Source organism: Macrotis lagotis, chromosome 6 (genome assembly GCF_037893015.1).
Source record: "Macrotis lagotis isolate mMagLag1 chromosome 6, bilby.v1.9.chrom.fasta, whole genome shotgun sequence".
Classification (NCBI taxonomy): domain Eukaryota; kingdom Metazoa; phylum Chordata; class Mammalia; order Peramelemorphia; family Peramelidae; genus Macrotis; species Macrotis lagotis.
The window spans coordinates 11,034,867-11,062,486 of NC_133663.1; the positions used below are offsets into that span (position 1 = coordinate 11,034,867).

The 27,620-nt window shown below is 43.8% G+C and overlaps 1 protein-coding gene across 3 annotated transcripts in view; it reads right to left on the reverse strand.

Moving 5' to 3' along the window:
* CROCC2 (ciliary rootlet coiled-coil, rootletin family member 2) overlaps positions 1-27,620 on the reverse strand; it is a 165,602-nt gene that overhangs the window by 70,127 nt on the left and 67,855 nt on the right. For all 3 annotated transcript variants that reach the window (XM_074190729.1, XM_074190727.1, XM_074190728.1), the window contains 10 exons: positions 24,532-24,731; positions 21,849-22,031; positions 19,948-20,092; positions 17,504-17,650; positions 16,586-16,816; positions 15,210-15,403; positions 10,428-10,555; positions 9,409-9,578; positions 7,799-7,978; positions 6,234-6,368 (listed from right to left, as the gene is read on the reverse strand). In XM_074190729.1, coding sequence (XP_074046830.1) covers positions 6,234-6,368; positions 7,799-7,978; positions 9,409-9,578; positions 10,428-10,555; positions 15,210-15,403; positions 16,586-16,816; positions 17,504-17,650; positions 19,948-20,092; positions 21,849-22,031; positions 24,532-24,731 — 1,713 coding nt within the window. The remainder of the gene's footprint in view (positions 1-6,233; positions 6,369-7,798; positions 7,979-9,408; positions 9,579-10,427; positions 10,556-15,209; positions 15,404-16,585; positions 16,817-17,503; positions 17,651-19,947; positions 20,093-21,848; positions 22,032-24,531; positions 24,732-27,620) is intronic.

Sequence of the window (27,620 nt, forward strand, 5' to 3'; positions counted from 1 at the left end):
CTCTGGCTGTCAGAAAAGCCTAAAACCAAACTTCACTCAGGGACAGTGCCATCCCAAAGGATTGATCAGCCTTCTTCTTGAAGGTTACAATGGAGACAGGCTGGTCATGGAATTTTCTCTAACTGGAAAATGGGATGAAAGGAGAAAAAGAAAAACATAAAGCTACACACCATCCTGTTGTCAGTTAGGCAATGTCAGGGGCTGGGGGAGACCTCTCCTTCAGTGTACAGGGCCAAGAATGGGTCTTGGCCCAGGGAATGGACCTCAGCCTGAAAGGTTGCCATCTGGGCTGGGGGATTCCACTCAGAATGGGCACCAGAGAGGTTTCAGGAAACCAGAGGCTCTTAGGCAAGACTGTTTTGGCTCTTTATGCTTTTTTTTTCTGGTGCCAAAAACTCATTTGCTGGGTTGCGGCTACACCAGATTCCCCCAAGGACACGAGATCCCGGGCCCAGCATGAAGCTGGATGAAGAAACTGAGCAGTGGCGTCCAGTACCTAATTGCAACATCCTTTCCCCTCCAGATAAGTCAGGGCATCCACTCCATAATAGAAAGAACAGATGGAGCTGATGGCCAAGGGGGCTAGGGGCTGGGGACTGGGGGTGGGAAAGGGGAAGCTGCTTCTGCAATCTGATGGTCTTAGGATACTGTGTCCAAATCCTGGCCTGTGTAGTAAGTGGGCAAGTTTCATAGTCACCCTGGGCCTCAGTTTCCTCATCTGTAAAATGTAAGATTTTCATTCCAGATCTTAAGTCTATGATTCTAGCATCCCAAATTAATGCAAAGAAAACAGTCATTTGTGGGGGGGGGTAGGCAAGAAGGCCCTACAGAAATGATGCTGGGGAGGTGGCACAGTAGCCAAAGCTTAAAGGAAATGAAGGATTTCAAGAGACTCTTCTGGGTCTCCAAATGTGGTGTTTGGATAAATATTGATTAATTTGAAAGAAATCAAACTAGGCATGAGGGCCAGCCTCTGCAAAGGTGTGGAGGTGGGAGATGGCAGGCAGGCAGTTTTGGTTGGAATTCAATGTGTGAAGAGGGTGTATTAGAAAAGGAGAACGTGGAGGCTGGGTGGACCCTTCCCACTGGGGTTCCTCCTGTATGCTTGTATGTCAGCAACACTCAGTGGAGCTTCTGCTAAGTGAGGGAGCAGTCTGGTCTCATGATCACACCCATGGAGTCAGAATCACAAGCTCAGATGTGGTAGAAATGGAAGGGCTTTTCAAGATTGTCTTGTCCCTGCAATCTACAGAAGATGGCAATGATGTCCAATGAGGGGCAATGCCTTGCCAACCCTCCTAACTAGCAGCCTTAGATCTCAGACTCCAAGGCCCCAAGCGTCTTCCACTTCTGGCCAGCTCTGACCCTTGGGAAGTTCTTCCTGACTTCCCAACCTAAGTTTGCCTCTCATTACTTTAAGCAGAGATGGCTAATACCTCTTCCCCAAGTCAGCCTTTCACATACGAGCCATCAGTCATGCATCCTAGGGAGACTAGGACCTGCCTGGGATCTTACTTTAATGAAGCATCGTCATTGAATCAGAGTCTTCTTGACTCCAAGTCTAGTACAATTTACTAAATCACACTGTCTCTCCAGCCTCAGTTTCCCCCTCTGTAAAACAGGTAGATCATACTTGCCATACTACCTCCCAAGGAATGAGAAAACTGAAAGAGATCATGTCTGTGAGAGGACTCTGAGTTAAGCAGACTTTGGGTCTGAATGGGACTGGGCTGGGATACCCCAAAGGGTTAAGCTGAAGAAGGAAGTCCCCTGTTGTTCAGGTGACAAGGAGGCCTCTCTACTGGAGAGTAGCCTCTTCCTTCTCCTTGGCCCAACAGTATTTAGAAAAGTCGGGGGCCTTTGTTTACCACAGTGTGGGGAATTGAAGCTGTTTATTTGGGATCTCTTATGGTTTCTAAGTAGTCTTTCTAATTCAAATGTCTTTCAGATTTGTTGGGGTTGGATTTTGTTTTTATCCTTTTCCTAATTGCCTGTTTGTTCTAGAATATTATACTCTCTCCCTCCCCACCCCCCACCAGTTTGGTGTCTTCCTTTGAACTGATCTCTCAAGTGACTTCAACCCCAGTGATCTCATGCATACATTTATTTCTCTCCTTTTTTTCTCTGATTCAATTCAATCCAACCACCATTTACTGAGCCTCTATTATGTTCCAGGGTCGGTGCAGAGCCACCAAGTCAAAACCCAAGGCTGTCCCTTCTCTCAAGGAACCTATCAGTCATGAGGGAGGGGAGAGGGGAACACCATGGGAACACAAGATAAACCCAATGACCAGGTCAGTCAGACAGTCAAGAGACATTAATCACCTACTGTTTGCTAGGGCAGATCTGATGTTGAAGGCTTAGTAGGTTATATACTAAGTGATATTTCTACCTAAGTTGTTGCTATCCCCAGACTCTGCTTTTTCAGAGACATTTCAGATTAGTTTGTCCAGTGTGGGGAACTGGAAAGAATCCAGAACTTGGAGCCCAAAGATCTGAGCTGGAACCCTAGCCAATTACTCCCTAGCTCTTGGTCTTTAGCAAAGCCCCTCTCCTCTGTCAATCTTGGCTTTTTGGGTGTACATCTGGCCCTGTGGCCCTTTGGGGTGACTGAGAAGGCTACTCATGCCTTCCTCTCTCAGATAGCCTTCCATCCACTCCACTGGCATCTTGGATCTGCCCATTCATCTGCATGTCATCTCCCCAATTTACATGAGAGCTCCTGGACAAGAAGGAGCATGTTTCCCCCTTCCCTCTTTCTATCCTTTGGGTTCAGCATTGTGCCAATTTGAAGTTGAAAAATGCTGACTGTCTTCCCATGCTCCTTTTGGACACCTTAATTCTTTTTTTTTTTAGCTTTTTTTTTGCAAGGCAAACAGGGTTAAGTGGCTTGCCCAAGGCCACACAGCGAGGTAATTATCAAGTGTCTGAGGTCAGATTTGAACTCAGGTCCTTCTGACTCCAGGGTCAGTGCTCTATCTACTGAGCCACCTAGCCGCCCCCAACACCTTGAATTCTTATCAACTCCTTCCCGACTGTTGGTAACTTCCCCTCATCATCCCTAGTTCTGTTCTCTAGGACCAAGGGCAATGAGTTGAGAAGCAGGGTAGCATAGGCATCATGGTAGAGGGTTAGGGCTAGGGTGGACCTCACAAGCTGCTGAGTCCAACTGCTTCATTTCACAGATGAGGAGACAGATGAAGAAACTTAGAGACAATCCCCAAATCACAGAACTCTTGTTCTAGAGCTGGAGGGAAATGTGGAGGTCATTTGGTCCAATCATCTCATTTTATAGATGGAGAAACTGAAGCCCGGAGACAAACATAGACTAAGCACCCTTGGCCAAGAGTTAGAAAGCATCTCAGAGGTCATCTAGTCCAACCCCCACATTTCACAAATGAGCAAACTGAGTCCCAGGGAGGTTAAGTGATATGCCCAAGGCCATAGGCAGGATTTGAACTCAGGTCCTTGACAACAGAAGTTGTCTCAACAGAGAAGGAAGGGCATCTTGTCTGACAAGTACTTGAAGAGGCCTTTTCTCTAGAAGTATTGCTTCTGATGAGGGAGGATGCTTCCTGGTTGGCATAGCTTTGGGGTAGGCAAAAGTGGGCAACAGACACCTAGGTGATACAGTGAAGAGTATTCATCACAGAATCCTTTATAGTAAATATCGCTTTGTTGTCTTCTGTAAATAGAGAAGGATGGATCCAGAGGATATGAAAGCACTCCCACTCCCACATGCCTCCTGTTCCAGGGCTTATGCCTCAGTTTCTTCAATTGTAAGATGAAGATAGTAGCAGTGCTTACCTCTCAGAATTATTATGAGGATCAATTGAAATAATATTTGTATAAATGCATATTCCTATTCACCCCCCATTAAACTCAGGTCTGTGTGTGTGTGTGTGTGTGTGTGTGTGTGTGTGTGTGTGTGTGTGTGTCTCCTCCAGAGCTTTCTAACACATCATTCCACTGAATTAGATTCAGTCCAATAGACATATATAGGAGTCCACTAGAGGCAAAGACTAAAATTAAAAAAATGTCCTGGACCTCAAGAGGCTTCCATTCTCCAGTTTTTTTCAGAATACTTCTTTGGACCTATAATAAGGCTCAATCCTGCTCCACACCTGAGGCTCCCATTTCCCTCTGATGGTCCACTCTGATGGCTTTGGTTTCAGGAGACATTGCAGCAGAGGGTGGAGGAGAGGTTGCTGAGTCAGCAGTGTTGAATAACTTCCTGAGCCCCCCCAGACCGTGTGGGGTAACAGTGCCCCCACTAACGAGATGAGCGGCCCGGAAAACACCAGTTGTCTTTCCTGCCTCAAAGCTGCCTGGTGATGGGCAACGTTTAGGATACTGTGGCTTGGCAATGGAAATGTTTTTGAACTTCTTTTGATCCAAAAAGTTTGCAGAGTGGTTTTTTGGGGGGGTGGTATAGGGAGAGTGGAAATAGAGAGGAAGTCTAATTAGGAACAGTGTTTGGAGACCTCTTCAGGAACAGGGAACTTGGGGCAGTTTCCCAACATTTGCTTTGTCCTTGGCTGCAGGAAGTCTTTGCTGATGAAGGAACTTTATCAGCACAAAAATCCATAGCTCGAGCCACTCCAAGAGGCCATTGATTCTACCCCCCCCCCCAGGAACTTGTTTAAGAAGGGCTCTTCTAAATATTAATAAACCTCACTCCCAGTAGCCTATACACTCATCCTTGCTCGAGGGGTCATCTCACCCACTTCCACCTTAAGGCAGGGAGAAATAGAGCTGAGCAAAGATCCATTGGGAACATTAAAGATGATGTTTGTCCTTTGTTTTCACCCTGATGCCATGACATGGATGTGAATTGGATCTGAGTGAGGGGGCGCTGTGCCAAGTCACCAGCCTCACTTTTTCCTCTGGACCCAACTGGGTTCAGTGGCCAGATAGGAATCAGGAAGACTGGAGAGGGCCCCGGATGGGAGACAATCAGGATCAAGTGACTTGTCCAAAATCACATAGCTAGCAAGTATCTGAAGCTGGATTTGAACTCAGACTTTAGGGTTGCTGTTCTAGCCACTGTGCCATCTAGCTGCCTTAGGGACATTGAGGACCAGTGATCCTCTTCCTCAAATGTGGGAATCTTTTGGGACGTTCTCCCTGTCCTCCCTCATTGCTTTTCCACCTCTAGATGCCAGCACCCAGCACCCTTGTAACCTCGCTCTTCTTCAACTAGTGCCTCTGTAAAGATGTTTTTCAAACCTACTTATCTAGCCCTTACCTCTTTCTTAATCTTGTTTCTCCAACTGCCCATTGGTCATTTCAAAATGAATTTGCCATTGACATCTTAGACTTAACTCCCCACCCCCCAGCCTTTGATTCTTCTCTTTTTTTATTTTTTTAGGTTTTTGATAGAGGCAAAGTGGGAAGCAGAATTCTTTCTTCCCCACCCCCCTTCAATAAGGGGTGCCTCCTTGGGGGCTTAGTTTGAACTGTAATCCTCATCTCTCAAATTGAAATCTCCCATCGTTAGGTGCCTCCCCCCACCCATTTCAGAATTCTTCCTGATCCAGTCAGAGAGATTCATGCCTCAGACTACAGACAATGCATTTCCTTGTCATGCTCACTGGACTGATTGAGTGGTTCTATACAGTAATCAAAGAGGCAGTCTTACCTGATAAAGGTGTCTGGGGGCTGGAATTCCACCCTTTAAACCCCATGATGGTGTCCTCTTAGCATTGTAGGACATCGTGGAGGATGCAAAAAAGTATAACTAAGATCCAGTACTTTAAGGGGCTTATAAATAAAAATCAACCAATCATAGGCACTTTTGGTGTTTCTGTATGCTTACCATGTACTAGGCATTGTATTAAGTGTGGGAAATAAAAATGGAACAGTCCCTGCCTTCAGCAAACACATGTTCTAATTAGGGAGAAAACAACAGGAAACAATCCAAGACATAATTTTTAAAATTTGTGGTAGGGGTTGGGGGAGAAGGAGTTGCTTGTTGGCACAGAGTCATCCTAACTCTGAAAACAGGTATCTAACCATTGTATCACACTGCCACTCTAAGTACTAATGTGGGAAACAAGGAGTGATAAAGAAAAAAAACAGCTTTGGATAGTGGGAGCACCATCTCCAGGTCTTCTCCCTGCCCTTAGTTCATCTTTCAATCAGCATCCTTTCTCTGTGAGCGACTGGTTTTTGGCAGAATCCAATAAGTATCTTCAAGGAGTAGAAAACAATAGCTCCTGGCCCGAGCTTACCTTGTCTTTCTCCTGCTGGCCCAGAGCTTGCTGTTTAACTTGGTCAGCCTCCAGCTTGGCAGCCTCCAGTTCTCGTTGGGCTTCCATGAGTTCCTCATACAACATCTTTTTCTCAGTTTCCTTTAGAGATAGGGCCTAGAAGAGATGAAAGGGAAGGTCCCAGTGTTCTAGATCTGTGAAAAAATATTTGATTCAGAAGAGAAAAAGAATCTAGTGTCTTTAAGGAAAGACTTGTAGCGGTGAGAACATGCCTCAACGGCAGATAATCATCTAGAGTAAAAGACTAAGAGCCCAGGTCCCAAAACTAGAAGAGAGAGAAACTGAAACTTTGTCGTCAACCAAGAATAGATGGGCTGGGAATGACTGGTCACCAGTGAGCTGAGGAAGACCTCTCCATCTGATGATAGCACTGTAGGATCAAGTCTCTCATTGCTGTTTATGTTCTCCCTCTGTTTCACTTGATCTCAACTCTCCTATGGATTCAATTGGTGCCTCTAGACAGATGCTTTTCAAACCTATTTAGCCCTAACCTCTCCCTTGATCTTGTTTCTCCAACTGCCCATTGGTCATCTCAAAATGGATTTGCCATTGACATCTTAGACTTAACTCCCCTCCCCAACCTTTGATTCTTCTCTTTTTTAATTTTTTTAGGTTTTTGGCAAGGTAATGGGATTAAGTGACTTGCCCAAGGCCACGCAGCTAGGTAATTATTAAATGTCTGAGGCCAGATTTGAACTCCTGTCCTTCTGACTCCAGGGCTGGTGCTCTATCCACCACCCCACCTAGCCATCCCACCTTTGATTCTTTTCAACCTCACTCTTACTGATGAGGGTAGCACCGTCCTCTCAGTAATCCAAGCTGGCTACCTCAACGTCTTGATTCCTTTTTCTTTCTCATCTTTCCCCTCAATATACTATCATTTCCCAGGACTTGTTTCTATTTTCTCAACATCTCTCCTAGATGTCGCCTTCTCTCCTCTGATATTGCTACCACTCTGATGCAGGCTTTCATCACCTCATGCCTCAATGATTGCAATCGGTACTCAGGGGGTTCTTAGGTATTGATATTGGGGATTGGTGGGAAGGGCTCTGTTCTAAGTGATGGAACTTCTCCATCAACCATAGTGGTTTTTTTCTGAGATATAAAAATAATGGAAGAATAAACAGTAGATAAGTAGATATACAGATTGTAGAATATAGCTCCTTAAGAGCAAGTACTATTTGTGGGTTTTGCCTTTTGCTCCAAGTGTCTAATTCATATCTTACTTGCATAATTTCTGGTGTGTGTGTGTGTGCATGTAAACCTGTGATTTCATTTGCATTGAAATTCCCAGTGTGGAGACTCCCTTCACAGATCTACAACAAGACCTTTTGGAACTTGGAGAGTTGCTTGAGACTCAAAGAGCTAAAGGAGCTCAAAGAGACACAGCTTGTGATTTAGGAATTGAACCCAGACATTCCTGACTTTAAAATGAATTGTATTTACTCTGCCTTATGACTGCACACAGTGGTGCCTAATAAGTGTGGGCAGAATTGCATCAACTATAAGCGGTGCCTATTCCTCACCTTCTGATTTTCATGCTCCATTTGGAGAAGACTTTCATCTCGCTCCCGTTTCAGGCTGAGAATTTCTTCATTTAGATTTTCTCTCTCAGTTTCATATTTTGAAAGCAATTCTTCTTTTTCTTGTTTAAGCTGGTGAATGGCAATCTCTTTCTCTTCAGTCAGTGCCAGACGCAGATTCTCCTGAGGAGTTGAGGCAAAATGGGGGAACACACCATTAGTTCTTGGGACTGGAAAGAACAACAGTAAATGTTGGGGCTAGAATGGGAGTGAGGGTAGGAACAGAGAGGAGGGGAGAGTGGGACAGGACCATGACATGTGTACTACTGAATTGTGACTTTTGCTAAAGAGGTAGAATGGGAAGAAAACTGGATTTGAAGTCAGTGGACCTGGGTTCGAATCTTGTTTCTTCTGATTACTACTTGTGTGGTCTTGGGCAAATTATGCCCATCTTTGGGTTTTACTTTCCTAATTGGTAAAATGAGAAGATTGAGCTATTTGACTTTCAAGGTCAAAGGGCCTTCTAGTCCTCATTTTATGATCTCTGTGGATCTATGGTCTATGTGGATCCGTGTAGGTCCATAGTCCTTCCTTTATCCACATCAGAGTATATATAGTATGAGCTACTATAGGTCATGATTTTATTATGCGCAATGCCTTGTATGTAGTAGGTGCTTAATAAATGTTTACTGATTTAGTGACTGCTAAGTAAATGTTCATTAATTGATAATTAATTGGATATGGGAGATGAGAAAAGGGAAAGATCCAAGAGAACTTTGGGAAATGGGAGACTAGGAGATAGGTGGAATCGATGACAGAAATAGGGCAATAACGAGGAAGACTTGGTTTCAAGAGACAGGAGAAACTGGGTTTGGCATGATCATTTTAGGTAAAATAGAGATAAGGATATGGTTCTCAGAAGGGTCAGGGAAGGTTCTGCATGGAGCATGTGACCAGAAGTTGTAGAATAGTGTGAGAAAATGTGGTCAGAGCTTCTTCACCTATTTTTATGTCAGGGCTCCTTTTACAGTCTGGAGAAACTTGGGGCATCTTTTTCAGATCCATGTTTTTAAACATTCATAATTGAAGGCAGCACTAATCTTCAATTAGAAGTAAGTAAAAACAAAGATGTATTTCTTTTCCCATCCAAGTTTAGAAACACTTCCTGCCCTGAAATCTGTCTATGGATGCTGTGGATCCCAGGTTTCTGTGGATCCCAGGTTGAGAATTCCTGATATAGAGGAGGAAAGAAGTCCAAAGTCGATGCATGGGGAGAGAAAAAAAAAAGGAAAGTGATTGAGTAGTAGGTAGAGATGTGGAAACAGAGTCAGATAAGTGCAGGGTCTGGAAACCAAGGGGAAAAGCTAGCTAGTGGAAGGATGTGGTCTCCCGAGTGGGCTGCTGAAGAGAGCTAGCTATTAAGACCTGAAAGAAGAGTTTTGGATTTGTCCATTGGGAGACTATTGCTGATCTGTGTGAGAGCAGTTTCAGTGGAGGTCAGGGTGGGAAGTGGCTAAGGAGAAGATGGGGGAGTGGGGAACAAGCAATTAGTGAGCTTTTGATGGATTCCATCCCCTGCATGGGAACATCTTGAAATAAACAGATGGAGTTACCTTCTCTTTCCTCAGGCGTCCCACATCTTCCCCATGTGCCAGGGCCTGGTTCCTGAGGGAAAGCTGAGTGTCTTCTTCCAGTTGAGCCATCTGCTGCTTGAGCCGTTCTATCTCCCATTTCATCTTGGTCTCTTGAACCTCCAGTTCATTTTGGTTCCTCTCTACTTCCACTGTAGGGAAAACAGATTTTCTGTGTGGATCACGCATTGATGCCCAACTCCATCCTCGGCGGCTCTTCTTCCTCATTGATATGACAATTTGTGATGTGAAGGTGGGGATTTGGACTTACTCCCTCACATCGTGTATATGGGGATGGGAGAGGTGTTAACTCCCTAGACTTGGAGGTAGAGTACATTGGTGGTTCTTTTCTACTATATAAGAGAACATTGACTCAATGAAAGAAAAGACTAGAATTTAGAGATGAATCTAATATGATGAAATTTCAGAGGAAAAATGTAAAACCTTACCCTGAAGCATAAAAAAATCAACAGCAAAAGTACTGGATAGGGGTTAGTGTGTCTGGAAAGCAAGTAATGAGGAAGCAAGTTGTGAAGATCTCAGTGGAAAGCAAACACAACAAGAGCCAGCAATGTTATGATGCACCAAAGTGTTCAGTGTGATCTTGGGCTTGGTAGGAGAGGCTTGGTGTCCAGAGCAAGGGAGAGAAACGCTCGCTTTGGTCAGACTATATCTGAGGAGGCCTCATGAGCATCTGTAAGAAGGTGATCTAGAATAATGTTCTAGGATTAAAGAACATATCACATTAGGGTTCTTTTAAGCAACTACAATTGGAGGAGACTTAATGGCAATCCTTAGGTATTGGACGAAGGATGAATGTTGTTTGGCCTCAGAGGGCATAACTGGGAAGAAGAAAGTGTAAACAGGCAAATTAAGGCTTGATAATCAACTTCCTCCAATGGAATGGACTGCTTTGGGAGGCAGCAAGTTCCCATACCTTGGTAACCAGGTCTTCAAACCAAGTGTCAAGGATATTAGGAAGGTATGGACGCCCAGAATACCTTGGAGTGCGTGCTTTGACAGACGGAGCTTTTGCTGCTCCTCTTCCAGCTGCTCCTGTTGAACTTCCAACTGAAGCACCTGCTGCTGGGTTGAGAAGAGGCTACTCTCCAGGGACTCCTTCTCAGTCCTGCAGGTAGAAATCAAACAGTTGATCATCTGATCATTTCCTTTCTAACTTCTGCTGGTCAAGGAGTCAGGATAGAATTCAAAGAACTGCTCACAGAACCTCAAATTCTACACTTTGGCTGGGAAGATAGCACCAATAAGGACAATGGACATTTCCAAAGAACTTTACAGAGACTCATTTGAGGCTCCCAACAGCTGTGGGAGGGTGATGGAATAATTATGTCCACTTTACAGCTGAGGAAACTGAGGCAAGCAGAGGGTGTGACTTGACCAGGATCACCCAATTAGTAAGTGTCTAAATTCAGATCTTTCTGATTCCAAGTTCCATGTACCCCAGCTCCCTGTTAGTGTCACTTGGATGAAACACAGACTCCTGAGCTTGGACTTTTTGACAGATTTCCCATGATTCCTCATCATTCATTTTGACATTTCAGCAAATTTGGCCAACTGGAGATTCCACTAATGTGGTTTTCCCTTAGCAGGGCAATGCTATCGATACAGAAATAAGAATGGAACAATCTCCACCTTCAAGGAGTTCGTGTCCCATGCAGATAAACCAATATCAAATGTATGAAACTAAGGGCACAGTTATTCTAGGGGAGAAGGGAACTGACAACTGGGATGAGTAGGAAAAGCCCATTCCCGAAGATATCACCTGAGTGGGGCCATCGGAGAGCCAGGGCCTTGTTGAGGCAAAGGTGATGGAGTTAGGCAATGGAATGTTGCAGAGAAGAAACAGCTAACAGGGCCATTTGGCAGGATAGTAGAGGACTTGCGTGAGAAATGGGAAATCAGTCTGAAAAGGCTCACTGCTGTCGGGTTCACCCACTGATGGCTCAAGTGTTGTTTTGGATGTTGGAATCAATGGGGAGACATTGAAGCTTCTTGGATAGGGAAGGGATGTGGTCAGAGCTGCTCTTTGCAAAGATCAGTCTGGCAGTTAGTAGAGGGAAGACAGGAGAAGGGAGAGGCTGGAAGCAGGGAAGGCGATGAAGAGGCTTCTGCCAAAATATAGGTGAGAGATGATGCAGCCTGGGAATGGGCTGGAGAGAATAGAGTAGGGGCCAGATTCAAGAGACCTTGAGGAGGGAGAAGTAACCACATTTGGCCCAGGATGAGGTTGGGAGTGTGTGAATGGGGTCATGGAGTCAGGGATGACTCCAAGGTTGTGAAACTAGGTCTGGATGAAGGGTGGTGCCCTGGAAAATGGTCCCAAGATAAATAAGCATGTTGGCCTGGATTTGAACCCATGTCCTGACCCAAAATCTCATGTTCTTTCCTCTGAACTTTCCTGTCTTTCTAATTCCAGGTAGCCTGGTTACTAGCTGCCTTCTGCTCTTCGTGGCTTTCAGTGACATATTCAAGGCAACTGTTTCTCTCAGTGGATCTCTGCCTATATCTCACCCGTACTGTGTATCTCCATAGATGGATATTTGGATGAGAGCCAAATTGCGCCTTGTTTCAATTCCATTTATCCTGGACTTTAGGTCCAGGACTTTGGGACTCTTCACCAACTCATTCACTTTGGGACCTGGAGTCACCTAAGTGATGGGTATCTATGCACAGTAGTCATTGAGGACTTTGAGCAAAGGAGCAAGAAGCACCTTTGAGGTCTTTCCTGAAAAAGAAAGGGAAAAGATCTCTTGACCGAGGGCCAAGAAACCTAAGTTTAGATCTCTTTCTTTACCCTCAGCAGCTGTGGGATCCGGGGCAGGTTACTCCTCATTCATTGCCTCAGTTTCCTCTTATATGAAATGCAGAAGTAGGATATGATGGTGACCTGGTTATTGAGTCTTATCAGAGTTGAAAGATGTTCTCCTGCAATGTCTGGAATGTGCTCGATATCTTTTTTGGTTTACTGTGAAGCCTGGAGTCTAGACAGTGAGCCTTACTGGGAAAGGTTTGAGCCCTGAGTCACAGGTCTGAGGCTCAGAGTAGGGTGGAAGAAGAGGGAGGGGGAAGAAAGTGGTTAATATTCCCCAATTCCAGGGACATCTGTTATCTGTCATCCAACCAATAAGAATGATACAGGAACAGATTTCTAAGAGAAGGAAAAACTTATCAGGTCAGAGGAGCCTAGGGTAGGATCCCTTAGCTACAAGTACCTGCCTTTTTCTTAGAGGGACCTGGTTTTAGATTAGTCCATTTGGGGAAATCTGTATATGTGTATAGGTTATCATATTCATTAGAATAATCATGGCTAACATTTATAATTATATTTATTGTGCCAGGTCCATCACTTGATCCTCATAAGAACCCTAAGAGGTAGGTGCTGTTAATATTGTCATTTTACAGATGAAGAGACTGAGGCAAACAGCATTCAGTGACTTGCACAGGTCACACAGCTAATAAGCATCTAAAGTCAAATTTGAACTCAGGAAGATAAGTATTCCTGACTGCAGGTCCCATACTCTACTTAACTCTACTCAACAAAGGTTGGTTGATTTATTAAACCAGGATGGAGGGTGAAGGTGGCTTAGATCAGACCTCTTGGTGAGGGAAGAGGAATAGCCAGTGGACGTGGGTGTTGGGAGCCCAGACACCAGGCTAGAGTCATGAAATAGAGAAACCAAGGTGACAAATAAAGGCAGTGGCTGACATCCATCTTGGCTAGAACCACAGCCAATCTCCCAGGGCATGAAAGAGAAAATGAAGTCCTAAATTGAGAGAAGTCTGCCAAGGCAGGAAGAGGCTCTGAAATGGGGAGCCAGGGGAGTGGAGGGTAAAGGGAGGACAACCTACCCCAGGTAAAGGACAGGTAGTGGGGGAGGCTCACCTCAAAGAACCATAGACAAGGGTTAAATGTCATAAGAACTGGGGTATTAATGTGAGAAGAGCTGAGCCACCAGGAACTCTGCCAAATGAACCCCAGGGATTAAAGGTAGGAAGCTGTGAGGACATCTCTCCCAGGCAGGAACTGGCTGACAGAGAACAAGATCCAACTTGATAAGCATTTTAAGTGCCTTCCTTCAAGGAGCCTCCATTTCACTGGAGATGCTTTATATACATAGACCAGTAAACACACCAAAAAATCCAAAGAACTGAGAGGGGGTTGCTCACCATTAGGAGAATTAAGGAAGACTTCATGAAGGGTCCTTGAACTGAGCCTTGAGAGTCCAAGGGACAGAAGTGAGCTAGGAGAGCATTATACATGAGGGAAGGTGAAGGCAAAGGCATGGAAGTGGGAGATTAAATGGCTGACAGCTATCAGATTCATGGAATAGCATGCAGGCCAGTCTGACTAGAATGTGAAATGTGTGAAGGGGAGCAATGCAAAATGTCTGGAAACAGACTGGAATCAGATTATGAAAAGCAAATTAAAGGCTGGATGAGTCTGTATTCTAATCTAATGGCAATGGGGAGCCACGCCATTTTTTGAGCATAGGATTAACGTGATCAGGTCTGTTTTTTTAGGGAAAGCAATTTAGCAGCTGAGTGGAGATTGGTTTAGGATTGGGGGGGTCAGTCTGAAAATGGGAAAAGGATAGCACTTGAAACTTAAATAGCATTGCTACTCACTATTCATGTAAAGACCACACAAGTCACTATCCCTCTCCATGCCTCAGTTTCTCATTTGTAAAATGTAAGATTGAACTAGATGGTCTCTAAGGTTTCCCCCAGTCTTTGAATGAAGGACTGCACTTCTATTGCTATTCAGCCTCCACACCCAGGTTCACTTTTCTATCTGTTTTAATGGCTTTTTCAATAGTGACAATGCATTCACCCCCTCCTGGGCTGTGCTAAAGCCAACTCAAGCCGATTGTTAAATAGTCACAGTATCTGTGATTGTTAAATAGTCACAGTATTTGAACCTTGGAAACAATAAATGCTATATATATTGGGGTTTACTTGATTGCTTTGTTCATTGTTTAGGCTTAAGAAATGATGGTTAAGGTGTTTTTATAATGCAGATTAGACTTCAAAGTGAGTTCTGTGTAATTACCCCCCTTCAGGATCTGGTTTGTCAACATACTACAGTACATGCCCTCCAATGTATACATTCATCTGAGCCCCTCCATTCAAGGAAGTGACCGCACCAGTCATGCTCACCTCTAACCCTTCTCAGCCTCTACTCCCTTTCCCTTTCCTTTTCAGTTCTCCTTTTAGGGGTGTTTCACCCCATTAGAGTGTAAGCTTCTGGAGGACAGGCATTGTCTTTTCTTTTGCCTATATCCCAGTACTTACCATAGTATTTGGTATTTACTAAGCATTTAACAAAGACTTTATCTAATCTAAGAAATAACATGGTCTGATTTTAAGTGTTTAGAGATGGATGCTAATTCAAGTTACATCTTTTTCATTTGTGGAATGTTTATTCTTCCTACTGTAGGTCAGAACAATAAAAGATTTTTCAAAATCCTAAAAAAGAAGGGTTTTAGCTTATTTCTGAAGAGTTTGGAAGGAAAAGCCAAGCTGAGTAGTGTAAAACCCAATCTGGAGGGAAGAGATGATGGCAGCTAGAAAACCACTGGGAGGGGCCGAGTAGTTCTTTGGATTTGCTCTTGGATAAGAAGTCACAAGATCCATTCGACTCAGTTTCCTCAGTGTGTTGAATTAAATAATGTCTAAGATTTATTTCTCTAGGATTCTGAGAGTCTTGTTCAACAGGAAACTGGGGCTCTGATCTGGGCACTGAAAAGAGAAAGTCAAGATACCTGAGGGCAGCCTTCTCCTCCACCAGGACTCGATTCTGTCTTTCCAAGGACGCATGCTCCACTACAAGTCGCATTTTCTCTTTGGCCAACTCTTCTTTTTCTAGTATTGTTTGCTGGAGAGAATCAGCTTGCATCATCTTCTCTTGCTGGTTGTGATCTAGTTGCCCTTCCAAAGTGTGCTTCTGACAACTTACCTTTGGGATTTCAAAATGGAAAGCAAGAGAGAGAAAGAGATAAAAAAGTGGAGAACAGGAGGGAGAAAATGGAGAAAAGAGACAGAAAAGAGTAAAGAACATGGGAAGGAAAGATGAAAGTAGAGAATAAGAAAATGAGAAAAGTGGAGAGTATGAAAGTTAGAGCGAAAGGCAGAAAATGGGGAGAGAGAAGGAAAAAAGTTCAAAATGGAATGGTTGAGATTTAATTGTTTGATGTCAAATGAACTGCAAGGACCTAGTAGTTTTAACAGACAGAAAGTAAAAATGAGAATTGGGTGGGGAAACACAATTTGACAATCATAACCTTGGATGTTAATGGATTATACTCACTCATAAAATGAAAGAAAATGGAGAATGGATGGGAAAACAGAACCCCAAGATTCTTTTTCAGCATAAAATGAGAGACTGAAAATCTACTGCCTCTTGGTAGGAAGTTATGGACTGGAGATTTAGAAAGAAATCTGTATTTTATGACAGGGTCAATATGTTAATTGATACTTATTTGTTACAAGGAAGAAATTCTATTAGGAGAATGTCATTAAATGTTGATAGGGATGCAAAAATGAAGAAAAGAATATAAACAGAGCATTAAAAACACACAAAAGAACATAAAAAGTTCAAAAGGGGACACAAACAAAAAAATCCTTTTGTTATTACCTTGTTAAATTTTGTATGCGCTTAAAAAGACAAACTGTACCTAATGGAAGCTCATGGGCTCTATAAAATCCTTTTTTTTGTTCTTCATATTTTGACATGTTTTTATTGACTGATGATTAAATTCATAATAAAAAAGAAAAGTGTAACAAAGGACTGGAATAAAAGTCATTTAGTACAGATAAGCCCTCCCTAAAATGGGAATTATGATTATAATTTAAAAGAAGGTAACAGAAAAAAAGATTTTGTCACAATAGAGACAGACAGAAAAAAATCAATTGTCCTTAAAAATATGCCTAAAGACTCCTCTTGTAGGCAAGAAAATGCTTTTAAAAGTGTATGCATATGTGGAAGAAGCTCTTGAAAGGATTACTAGGATACCTAGCTTTGAACTGTGGAGAATGCCAAGAATCGAGAGATTAGGAACAGGAAGAAATCTCTCCAACAAACCACATCTGCAAGGCTCTGAGAATTTGGCCTTTCAGTTCTTGGGGCATCTCTTCTCACCTGCATGAGACGCTCATGCAGCTGGGCTTTCTCTCTCTGAAGCGCTGTCATCTCTTCCTCAAGATTCCCTCTTTCCTCTTCTGCCATCTGCAAGGTTTGATCCAAGCCCTGCTTTTCCCTTTGGACATGATCCACCTCCTGGACCAGATGAGCAAGCTGATCTCGAAGGCGGCTCACCTCTTGTTCCAGCTGCCACTGTTGATCTAGCCACTGGTTCTTCTCCTGTTCCAGCTTTTCAATTCAAAAGAAAATAGAGAATGTCTAGGGAAAATAACTGAAGAATTCATAGAATCTAAATAATAGTTGGGAGGGAACATTGCCTAGTCCAGAAGAAGGTGATACCGCCCTGTCTGCACTCTATCACTAAACTGGGGGCTCTGAGTCCAAAGGGGAAGGGGGGAAAGTTGTCTTTTTGCTGCCCACCCTCCCCTGGGTTCTTTGTTCCCTCCCCTTGGCCCTTGACTCTTTTGCTTCCCCTCCTCAAAGTCTAACCTCAGGGGAAAATATAATTATAGCCATTTACACCTTAGTATGAATTGAAATGATTTCTATTATCTCTCCAGAATTCCTAAATTTTTATTCTGATCTCTCCCTGTGGAATGAATGACCTTGTCTCCTTTGAGGGGGCACTATGAGAGCAAGTGGAAACTATTTGTAAGTAGGGTGAAAGTCTGTTGTAGGGGGGAAAGTGTGCTAGTAATGTAGTCAGTCATAGGAGGTGGCTTTGAATCTTTGCTTTATTTATTTATTTGCTTTATTGATGTTCTGACACCCCCGTAGTCCTGATATGTGGCTGGGGATGGGCCTGCTGTTGTACTCCTCACATTAGACTAGACTTAGACTAAGATTTTCAAAGAAACAGTTTTCGAGAAGAAACTTAAGGGAGTCATTGGGCTTGGTGACACTGGAACTTCTCACCTGTAGGATCATCCGGTTCAAGTTGACCTTGTCTTGAGCCAGGCTTTCTGTCAGGGCTGCCATCTTGACCAAGGAGTCCCTTTGTTCTGCATCTTCTGCCCTCATCTTGGTTATTTGTGACTCTAGTTGGGTGCTGCTGGCCTCCGCCTAGAGAGGAGAGAGAACGATCACCGGTGGGTCTCTCAGGTGCCCTCACATCGGTGAAATGGGAAACTATGTCCTCATCCTCAAAGGGACCAGAAATGGAGGCTCTTAGCTCTTAACCCAAGGAGGGATTCTGCAAACTTGGGACTCTCAGGATGATCATTGTTTGCTGCAGAACAGAGTTCAGTGCAAGGCAGGCTCTGTTTCCATAACCCAAATATTTGGGTTTTATTTATTTATAAAGAAGGCAGTGCCCCCTCTTGGACTCCATCCAAGGAGATTTTGTTACTGAAATGCCAAAAGGGTTTCACTGTTTCCCATAGCATGCCTCCTTCCACAAGGCTCGTGTTACTGAGGAGAGGGTCACAAGGTCCTGAGCCCAGCACCCACTTTTTGTCTGCCTTGCAGTAAGATGTAGGCGACCTGAGCCTGTGGAACTTATTTGAGAACCATGACAAACAGCCAGAGTATTATGGATTTAGAACTGGAAGGGACAAGTTGCCCAGTTACAAACCTTAGATAAAGGAGAAAATGGAGACACAGAAAGGGGAGAGAGTTCCTCTGGCTCTGGATGTCCAAGGGTTTCCCAAATCCAGAACAATTAGAGATCCTGCTCGAAAGCTGATCTTGGGGAAGTAAGGGGATGCTCCCAGGCCAATCTGGGTGATCAGCACTGAGTCATAGTACATAAGTACCTAGGGGGAACTAGGCTCACATCTCAGCTCAATGGCTCCCCAACTGTATGCCCCTGGCCAGGTGGCTTCACATCTCTGGGACTCTATTCCCCAATTTGTAAAATGTCCATTAAACTCCCTTCCAGCCCTGGCTCTAGGATCCTGTGGCTTCAGGTCAAGGGGTCCTCTCTTTGCATGGTGCTGGTAAGAGATGCTGGTCCAAAATAAGGCAGGAGATGGTGGGGAGGTTGCAGAGGATTTTGGATGTCACCATCTAAAAGAGGAAAGTAGTCTTTCTGTCCATGGTCCTTTTGCTGATGTGCCTGGCTCTGACTTATGGCTGGAAGGGACCTGAGAGATCCTCTAACCCGAACTCCTCACTTTACAGAAGAGGAAACCAAGGCTCAGGCAGGGAACTGGGGTTTGAGCCCAGGCCTTCCACCTCTACAACCCAAGCATCTTCCATTATGCCACATGATTCACTTGTGATTTGGAGTTTTCCTAAGGCTGGGAAAGGAGGGTTGGGTTTCTCTCCTTCCTCTAAAGGCAGTGTTGTATCTAAGGTTGGTAACTGGGGCCTTGCTCCAGGGTGCTGATAGGCATGGGGTGTACCCTTCTTTTGATGTTCTCCCATGCCCCTGTGCTTGCACCTCTTGGCATTCAATGATTCTAGTCCCTATGCTAGTCTTTGGCTGCCTACCATGGAGTCTCACAGTTGTGATATCTCTCTTCTTAGACCTGCCTTACATGGAGGTAGCCCTGAACTTTCTCTTTTTTCCCAGTTTCCCCATCTAACTTTCCCTGAGGGCTAAGATGTCAGTCCTTGCAGGTGTTAGCCAGTATCTCTGGGGAGATGCAGATTGTCCTGGGGCCCCATGCTGCACCTTTCATGGGGGTGCTGTCCCTGTCTACATTTCCTAGAAGGGAAACCCAGGAGCTCAGTTTTTCCTCTCTCCAAGGGCCTGGGATCTTGGTATTTGCCCATCTTCCCTCAACTGATTTTTGCCTGAAGTGTATTCACCTACTGTGGAGGGGGTGGAGGGGTCTCTGTTGTTCCCTTCGAAGCAGCCAGGAGATAACTGGGCAGGGCTCTTTGGAACTACTAACCAGTTTAATGAAACCATTGACTAAAGACCTCCGTCTGACCTTTTCGCCCTCTGGTTGCATGGCGGTCCTCAGAGCCCTGCTCTACTGGCCAAAGAGAACAAAGGTTGTTCCATTGCTCAGTCCATCCAGGCCCCCCAGAGAAAGCCAATCTGGATGGAATTTCCCCCAGCTTCCCTGAGATTGGCTTTCCAGTGGGCTCTATGCTCACCCTGCCATTTCCCAACCTTGGGCTGGCCAGGGCCAGGGAGATGTCAATGCAGCCCATTGTTTCTTGTTTTAATGCAATTTGGAGAGTTTGTTTTTTCAAGGGATTGAAAAATAAATGAACATGAGCCTGAGGCTGACAGCCTAGGGAGGAAGAAAGAGAGAGGGAGGAGGGAGGGAAGAGCAGAATGGGGAAGGCAGAGAGAGGATGGGGCACCATGAGGTGAGAAGAAAAAAAAACCCCAAGAGGTAGAACTATGAGTTCTGGACACTGATGCTGATGGGCCCTGGAGGCCCTGCCTCAGCTGGCCATACTTGGCTGAGGGAGCAGCGGAGACCTTCCTGCTGGCTCTCCAGGACTTCCTTCTCCAACACTGCTTGGTTCAGGGACTCCCTTGCCTTCACCAGCTCTCTCTTTAGGTCCGAGACCTTCTCCTCCAGTTGCTTCAGGCTTTTCTGGCTGGAGGGAAGGCAAAAGTAAACATATGGCATTGTCTTATTTCTCATCATTCCCCCAAACCAGTCCTGCCTGCTGGGCCACAGGCTCTCCTTACCCTTACAGTTTGGTGGGCTCTCTCTCTCCAACCCTAACCATCAAGCCGTATCAAAAACAAGAAAACTGAGATTCAGAGAGAGAGAGAGAGAGAGGGGTAATGACTTCATTTACTTATCCCTTCTGGTTTTTGTGCATCTAGTTGGTGCTTCATAGATGCTGTTGAATGAACTTATTTTGGATCAGAGTTATGAGGAGCTGGGTTCAAGTCCTCCTTCTGACGCCTACCAACTGAATGACCTTGGCCAAGTCATAACAGCTCTCAGAACTTTCATTTCATTGTGTATAAAAAGGGAGAGTTCCCTAGCTACTGGAACTGCTTGTGTCCCTCAAATTACTCATCATTGCACCCCGAAGTTGAAAGGGCCCCTGAGGTCTTCTGGTCCCATGATCCCCTTCACAGTACATCCCTGATGAGTGTTCACTGAGCCTCCACTTACAGTCTTGCAGTGACTTACAGTGACGGGGAACTCACCACTTCCTGAGAAAGTTCACTCTACATTGAGACTGCTTTAATTGTTGAGATCTTTTTCTGGCCACTAAACACACATTTGCCTCTCATTCTTCTAATTAAAGTGAAATGATCACAAGACTTGGATTCAGAAGCCCTGGGATAGAGTCCTCAATCTGCCTCACGCAAACTTGTTGACCCTACCCTTCCTCTAAGTCTCAGTTTTCTATCTGAAGAAGGGGCATAATACCCATCCCACCTACCCCACGCTGTTTTTTTTGAATTTCACATGAGATCATATATATGAAACTGCTTTGTAACCATGAAGTTGCCCATGGTTATTGGGGACAAACTCTGAACAACTTCAGAGCCACTCACAGGACTCAACATCTCCTTTAGAATGGAATCTCCTTGAGGGCAAAGACTGTCTCACTTTTGTCACTGTATGATGCCAACTTTAGTGTCTGACAGAGTGGGGACTTCACGAGGGCTTGTGGATTGGCTGATTGAATAAAGAAATTATTGCTCAGAAGTTGGTTTCTAGGGCCCTTACTTAGGAAGACCCAGATTCAGACTCCACTTCAGATCCTTATTATGCTGTTCAGGTGATTTAATTTCTCTGTTTCTAAGGTTCTCTTCTAACTCAAAATCTATGAACCTAAGATCCAGTATCTTGAGTCTAAGAGTTTCAACTGAGCTCATGGCTACAATAATAGATTAAGGATTTTGGCTTCTTTTGCCAGGCTAGCCATTAGTCACCATGGGCCCAGTTTCTTCTCCTCTAGAGAACTCTGTTTCCTCCCTGTGATAGAGAATGTTGGACTAGATCATTGAGTGGTTCAGTGGAGAGCACATGGGGTTTGGAATCAGAAGACTTCTTGCATTCAAATCTATGTGACCCTGGACAAGTCACTTCACCTTGTTTACCTCAGTTTCCCCCCTCTGTAAAATGAGCTGGAGAAGAAAATGGTAAACCCCTCCAGTATCTTTGCCAAGAAAACCACAAATGGGGTGACAAAGAGTCAAACGTGACTGAATAACAATGAGGCCCCTTCTCTTCCACTGAACATCTCTGACAGCTGCTAGGGGGCAGTGTGAGATCTTGAACTCCCAGAGTGTCTTGGGGAGGCTCCCCTGGGGCTCACCCCTACTTCTTCTCATCTCAGCACAGGGCAGGCAAAGTGGAAACTTCCAGAAACCAGCCCCACTCACCCTGTTTCCAATTCCTTCTGACTCCTCTCTTCTTTTCTTGACATTTCCTCTTGTTGCTGCTCCAAGAGATTCTGATGCCTTTGCAACTCTGCATTGGTGGCTTTGAGTCTTTCTACTTCCAGCGAGGAAAGATCTACCTTTCGGGTCAAGTCCTGTATCCTGATCTCCAAGGATTCCTTTTCCCTGTGGGATAGGAAGAGAGCTAAAGAGTAGGTCTCTCTTTAGTAAGTCTTATCTTCCTCTGACCATGGTGCTCCAAGGAAACAGAGGTGGGCAATCCTCTAAGGGCACCTCACAAAAACTTTTGACATTTGCTTCCAGATGAATTCATTTATTCATGAAAACAGTCTATCAGGGCAGCTGCTCCAAGTTGGCAAGTCAAGTCAGCAAGCATTTATTAAATAACCAGCTGCCTTCAAAACAATGAGCTAAGGGGTTCAGCCAGGCTTCAGTTATTCCTCTTCTATCTTTTAACCCACTGCCAAAATGAAGATTAAGTCTGTTCCATCCATGGCAAACCATTCAACATCGTAGTATTAGGAGTCTAAGCTCCAACCACAGATGTCAAAGCTGCTCAGTTCTATGAAGACCTTCAGTATCTTTTACACATAATACCAAAGAAAAGATATCCCATTCATTGGAGGGAATTGGAATGCTAAAGCAATCAGCAAAAGATAATTGGAATGAGAGGTAAGTTTGGCTTTGGAGGACAAAATGAAGCAGGGCAAAGACTAATAGAGTTTTATCCAGATAACTCACTGGTCACAGCAAACACTCTTTTTCAATAACCCCAAAGGTGACTCTACATATGGACATCACCAGATGGGCAATATCAAAATAAAATTGATTATCTACTTTTTTAGTCATTTAAAACAAGATATGGGGGCAGCTAAGTGACACAGTGGCTAGAGCACTGGCCCTGGAGTCAGGAGTCCCTGAGTTCAAATCCAGCCTCAGACATTTAATAATGATCTAGCTGTGTGGCCTTGGGCAAGCCACTTAACCCCATTGCCTTGCAAAAACCTAAAATAAAAAAAAACAAAAAACAAAACTAAGATATGGAGTTGACTGGTGCAAAATTCAGACTTAAATTGAAAGAAAAGCATCAGATCAAATAGGCATGGCCTAAATATCATCCCTAAGAATATGAACTGGAGACACTGAGTAGATTTAAATGACTAGGTTTGGTACTCCATGCAAGGACAGAAGTTTGCAATATTGTACAGGCGACAAAAAAACATTAAAAAGAAAGATGAGCAAGAAAGCAAAATGGCTGCTTGATAAGGCTTGAGAAAATGAAAGATGAAGAAAGGGAAAAATACACCTAACCAAATTCATAATTTCAGAGAATAGTGGGAGGATATAAGAGTTTTTAAATGAATAATGCAAAAAACAAGACAGTAGATGGAAAAGACTAGATCTTTTCAAGAAAATTAGAGATATCAAGGGAACATTTTGTTCCAAAAATGGGTTTGATAAGAGACAAAAATGGTCAGGGTTTAGCAGAAGTATAAGAGATAAGGAAGAGGTGGCACGAATATGGAAAAGAACTCTATAAAAAAAGATTTAACACCACTGATAACCTTGATAGTGTGGTTACTGATCTACAACCAAACATTCTGGAGAATGAAGAGAGGGCCTTTGGAAGTATTGCCAATAGTAAGGCTAGTGGAGGTGATCAAAATCTCGCTGAGCTATTTAAAATTCTAAAAAATTCTAGAAATCACTTCCTGGTAAAGAGAGAAAGAAGAAATGGAAATAGTATCCGATTTTATATTCTCAGGCTCAAATATCACACAGCAGATGATGACTGTAGCCATGAAATTCAAAGATGCTTTCTTCTTGGAAGGAAAGCTAGGGCAAATCTGGGCTGTATATTTAAAACAGAGACATCACCTTGCTGACTAAAGTCCAGATAGTCGAAATTATACTTTTTTCAGTAGCAATTCAAGGCTATTTGAGTTGGATTATAAGAAGAGCCAAGTCCTGCAAATTCAATGCTTTTGAATTGTGATTCTGGAGAAGACTTGAGAGTCTCTTGAACAGCAAAGAGATGACATCAGTCAATCCTTAAAGAAATTCATTTATTCTATTCACTGAAGATCAAATTCTGTGGAAGCTGAAGCTTAAATAATGACCACATAATGAGAAGATATGACCTATTGGAAAAACTTCGATATTTGGGAAAGATTGAAGGGAAAAGGAGAAGGAGGATGAGATGGATAGACAGTGTCATGGAAACAATTATATGAACTTGGATAGACTTTGGGAGATAGTAGAAGATAGAAGGGCTTGGCATGCTGTGATCCATGAGGTTATGAAGAGTCAAACAAGACTGAACGTCAACAACTACTGTTAATTCAGTGATAGGATCCATTATTTCTACCTCATGAAAGAGTACAATTGCTGTTAGTGCCCCCCTAAATTTCAATGTTTTGGAGGGAAGTCCCAGTTTTTCTACTCTAATGATACCCTTTGGAAATTTGGAATTATATGCTATGCTCAAGTCCAGAACTTTCCTAAGGGCAGCCCCTGGCCAAACATCTTTAGCTTTACTTTCTAGCTTGGCTTAACCCCTTACACCTTTGGGTTTGGAAGAGCTCTGGGGTCCCTAAACTGTCCCATTATTTATTTTGGTCCACTCTTTGCTAATCCAACCCAAGACCAATTCACCCTCCTTCACCTTCCCAAGATCTCTTCAGAGGTTTGGCTGCCTTCCAGATCTCGCCTCTGATCCTCCAGTCTGACCAACAGTTTTTCTCGCTCTTGTCTTTGCGCTTGTAGTTGCCATTCTGTGGCCTGAATCTCCCTCTGACAGTCAGCCAACTGTCTCTGGAGCATTGTCACAGTGGCCTGAGAAGACTCCAACTGCAGCCGCAGCTCCTGCCAGCCAAAGAGAAAATGGGACAATCAGCCAAGGATCCACAGGAATGAAGCCTGGGCATCCTTCGTAAACCTTCAAAGAATTATTATTATGGCAATTGTTACTGTTCTCTCTTGGGAGATCCCCCACAGATTTATTTCAGGATTGTTTGTTTTGGTTTTTTGGCTCAGACCAATGAACATACACTGGACAAGTCACTCAACCTTTCAATCCTTCAGTTAAATCTAAGATTCCTAGACTCTACAGGAACTGAAGGCCAACAAAATTCATCTTTGACACACCTATCCCTGCTATTCTACATCTGGTTCTCAGTCCTTCAGGTCTCTTTCCCCATCTTTCCTAACCAGAACTATTATACATTCATCTCTTTAATGTTTACACAGTGCTGCTTTGCATACATTATCTTATTGAGGCCTCCAGGGGAGGAACTCCAGATTTTTATCATCCCCAGTTTTGTAGGCAGAAACTGAATGTGTGTGTGTGTGTGTGTGTGTGTGTGTGTGTGTGTGTGTGTGTGTGTGTGAACCCAATTCTTCCTGCCTTTGGGATTTCTAAAAAGATACATGAGGGGAAATGCTAATGCTCTATCAACCTTGGATTTTAGCAAAGCCTTAGATAAAATATCTTGTCTTGTCCTTTAGGAGGAGGTGGAGACACATGGACTAGATAAGAGAACTGGATAGGTTGATAGCAAGTGGGGTGACTAGATTCAAAGAGAAGTGATCAATGGTTTGTTGCCATTGTGTAAGGATGACTTCAGTGGAGGAAGTCCACTATCTTGTGCTTATTCCTGTTCAGTCCAATATGCTTATCATCGACTCGGATACAAGTAAAGATGGAGGGCTCATTTACAGATGACACGAAGCTGGGAAAGAAAGCTGATCCTATGGACGACAGGACCCAAAAAAGACTTGATGGTCTAGTGCCGCGAACTGAATCCAATGATATGAAAATCAAAAGGAATCAGAGTCAAGCCTTGCATGTGGGTATAGAAAGATTAAGCCCTTAAAAGTTCATGATGGAGGAGGCCTGGCTGGATAAGTTCCACATTAGGAAAGACTAGGAGAACTATCTATGACTGGAAGGGACTGTCTGATGAGGTGGTGAGTTTCCTTTTCTTGGAAGTATGTGAGCATAGGCTGGACAATTACTTATTAGGGATTTAATTGTGTTGAAAATTCCTTATGTGCATGGACTGGATTGTTGGGGTTTCTGAGTCACACTCTGAAGTTCTGTGATTTTGTGATAGCAACATGGTGCCCTTGTCGGCTGAACAAGGACACAATACTCCTGCACCCTCCTTACCCTCATTCTCCACCTTTGCTTGGCCCAGACCCTTTGCCCTCTCTAGGGATGGTGATCTCTCAAGTCACTGAACCATTTCCAGGAAAGGAAACCTTGCTAGGGCCTTGTCCCACACCCTGAGGACTTACTTTGTAGAACCCGCCCCTGTAACTTTTGGGGAAAATTGGCTTCCAAGATGGGGAAAGGAGGGACTCACACCAAAGGGACAGAGAGCAAGGGTTACTCTTTCCCTAGAAAAACACCCAGAGCATTATGCAAGAGATTCTACTGAAGCAAGGTTGCCCTCCTCACTCCCCCATGATGCAACAAGCCTGAAAACAATGGGTTTGTGTGAGAGCTTGGGAGGGACTGGCCTGTATCCCCTGGGCCAGCCTTGCTACAGAGCCAGGTCTTCTAGGGCTCCATGGAGGGAGGATGGAAAGGGACCTCAACTTCTCCCCTGCCTCTTGGAATCCTTTCATTCTGGGACTAGCTTAGGTGCCATCCTTCCTGAAGTCTTTCCTGAATTTCCTCCTCTGACTTTTCATAACACTTGGCCCTGACTGAACTTTTTACATTCTAGCTGGAGACTGGTCACTCCTGAATATGTCTTATTTTTCCAGTTTGATTGTAGGACATGTGAGGGTTATATGGCACCTTTGTCACAAAGCCAAATACCAGGGTTTTGTATCTCGGTACTTTGAAGAATTGGGATTCATCCCTATGGGGAGATTCATATACTGTGGCCAAGGGCAGTGTAGTTTAATGGAGAGAGTCTTGACTTTTGAGTGGGTTCCGATTCTTACCCTATTTAACCAACTCACCAATTATGAAATTGTAGGGTACTGTCAGGCTCCATTGATCCAAAAGGAAACCTGCCTGAATCTCAGCTTTCTCATCTATAAAATGAATGGAAATGGGCCGAGCATAGTCTAATCTTATCAATGCCACTAGTGTCTCCAATCTAGAACCAGGGTGTTCTCTCCTTATCTCATTTTTAATTTTGAGGGCACTATAACTGTGATTTCCTCAATGGGAGGTGGCTATGCCTGTTTTTCTCTCTCTTTTCCTCCACACATGCATTCTTCTCTCAAATTGATAGGATCATTTATGGTTGCTTAGGATCTGTGGTTGGCAAATTGGTTTTTGTTTTTTCAAGGGCAAGATGCAGGAATGTCCATTGTGAAATGATTCACATCTTTATCCTTTTTGGATATTTTGTTTTATTTTTCCAATTACACAATATGAAAGTTTTTTTAACATTAATTCACTTGCATATTATAAATTTTTTTTAGGATTTTGCAAGGCAAATGGGGTTAAGTGGCTTGCCCAAGGCCACACAGCTAGGTAATTATTAAATGTCTGAGGCCGGATTTGGACTCAGGTACTCCTGACTCCAGGGCCAGTGCTCTATCCACTGTGCCACCTAGCTGCCCCTGCATATTATAAATTATACATTTTTCTATCACCCTCCCTTCCCATCCCCCATCCCCTCAGAGATGAATAGTCTGGCAAAAGTTGTACATATATATTTGTGTTTAACATGTTTACATATAAGGCATTTATGTGTGAGGAATTAGGACTAAGGGAAAAGAAAGAAAATC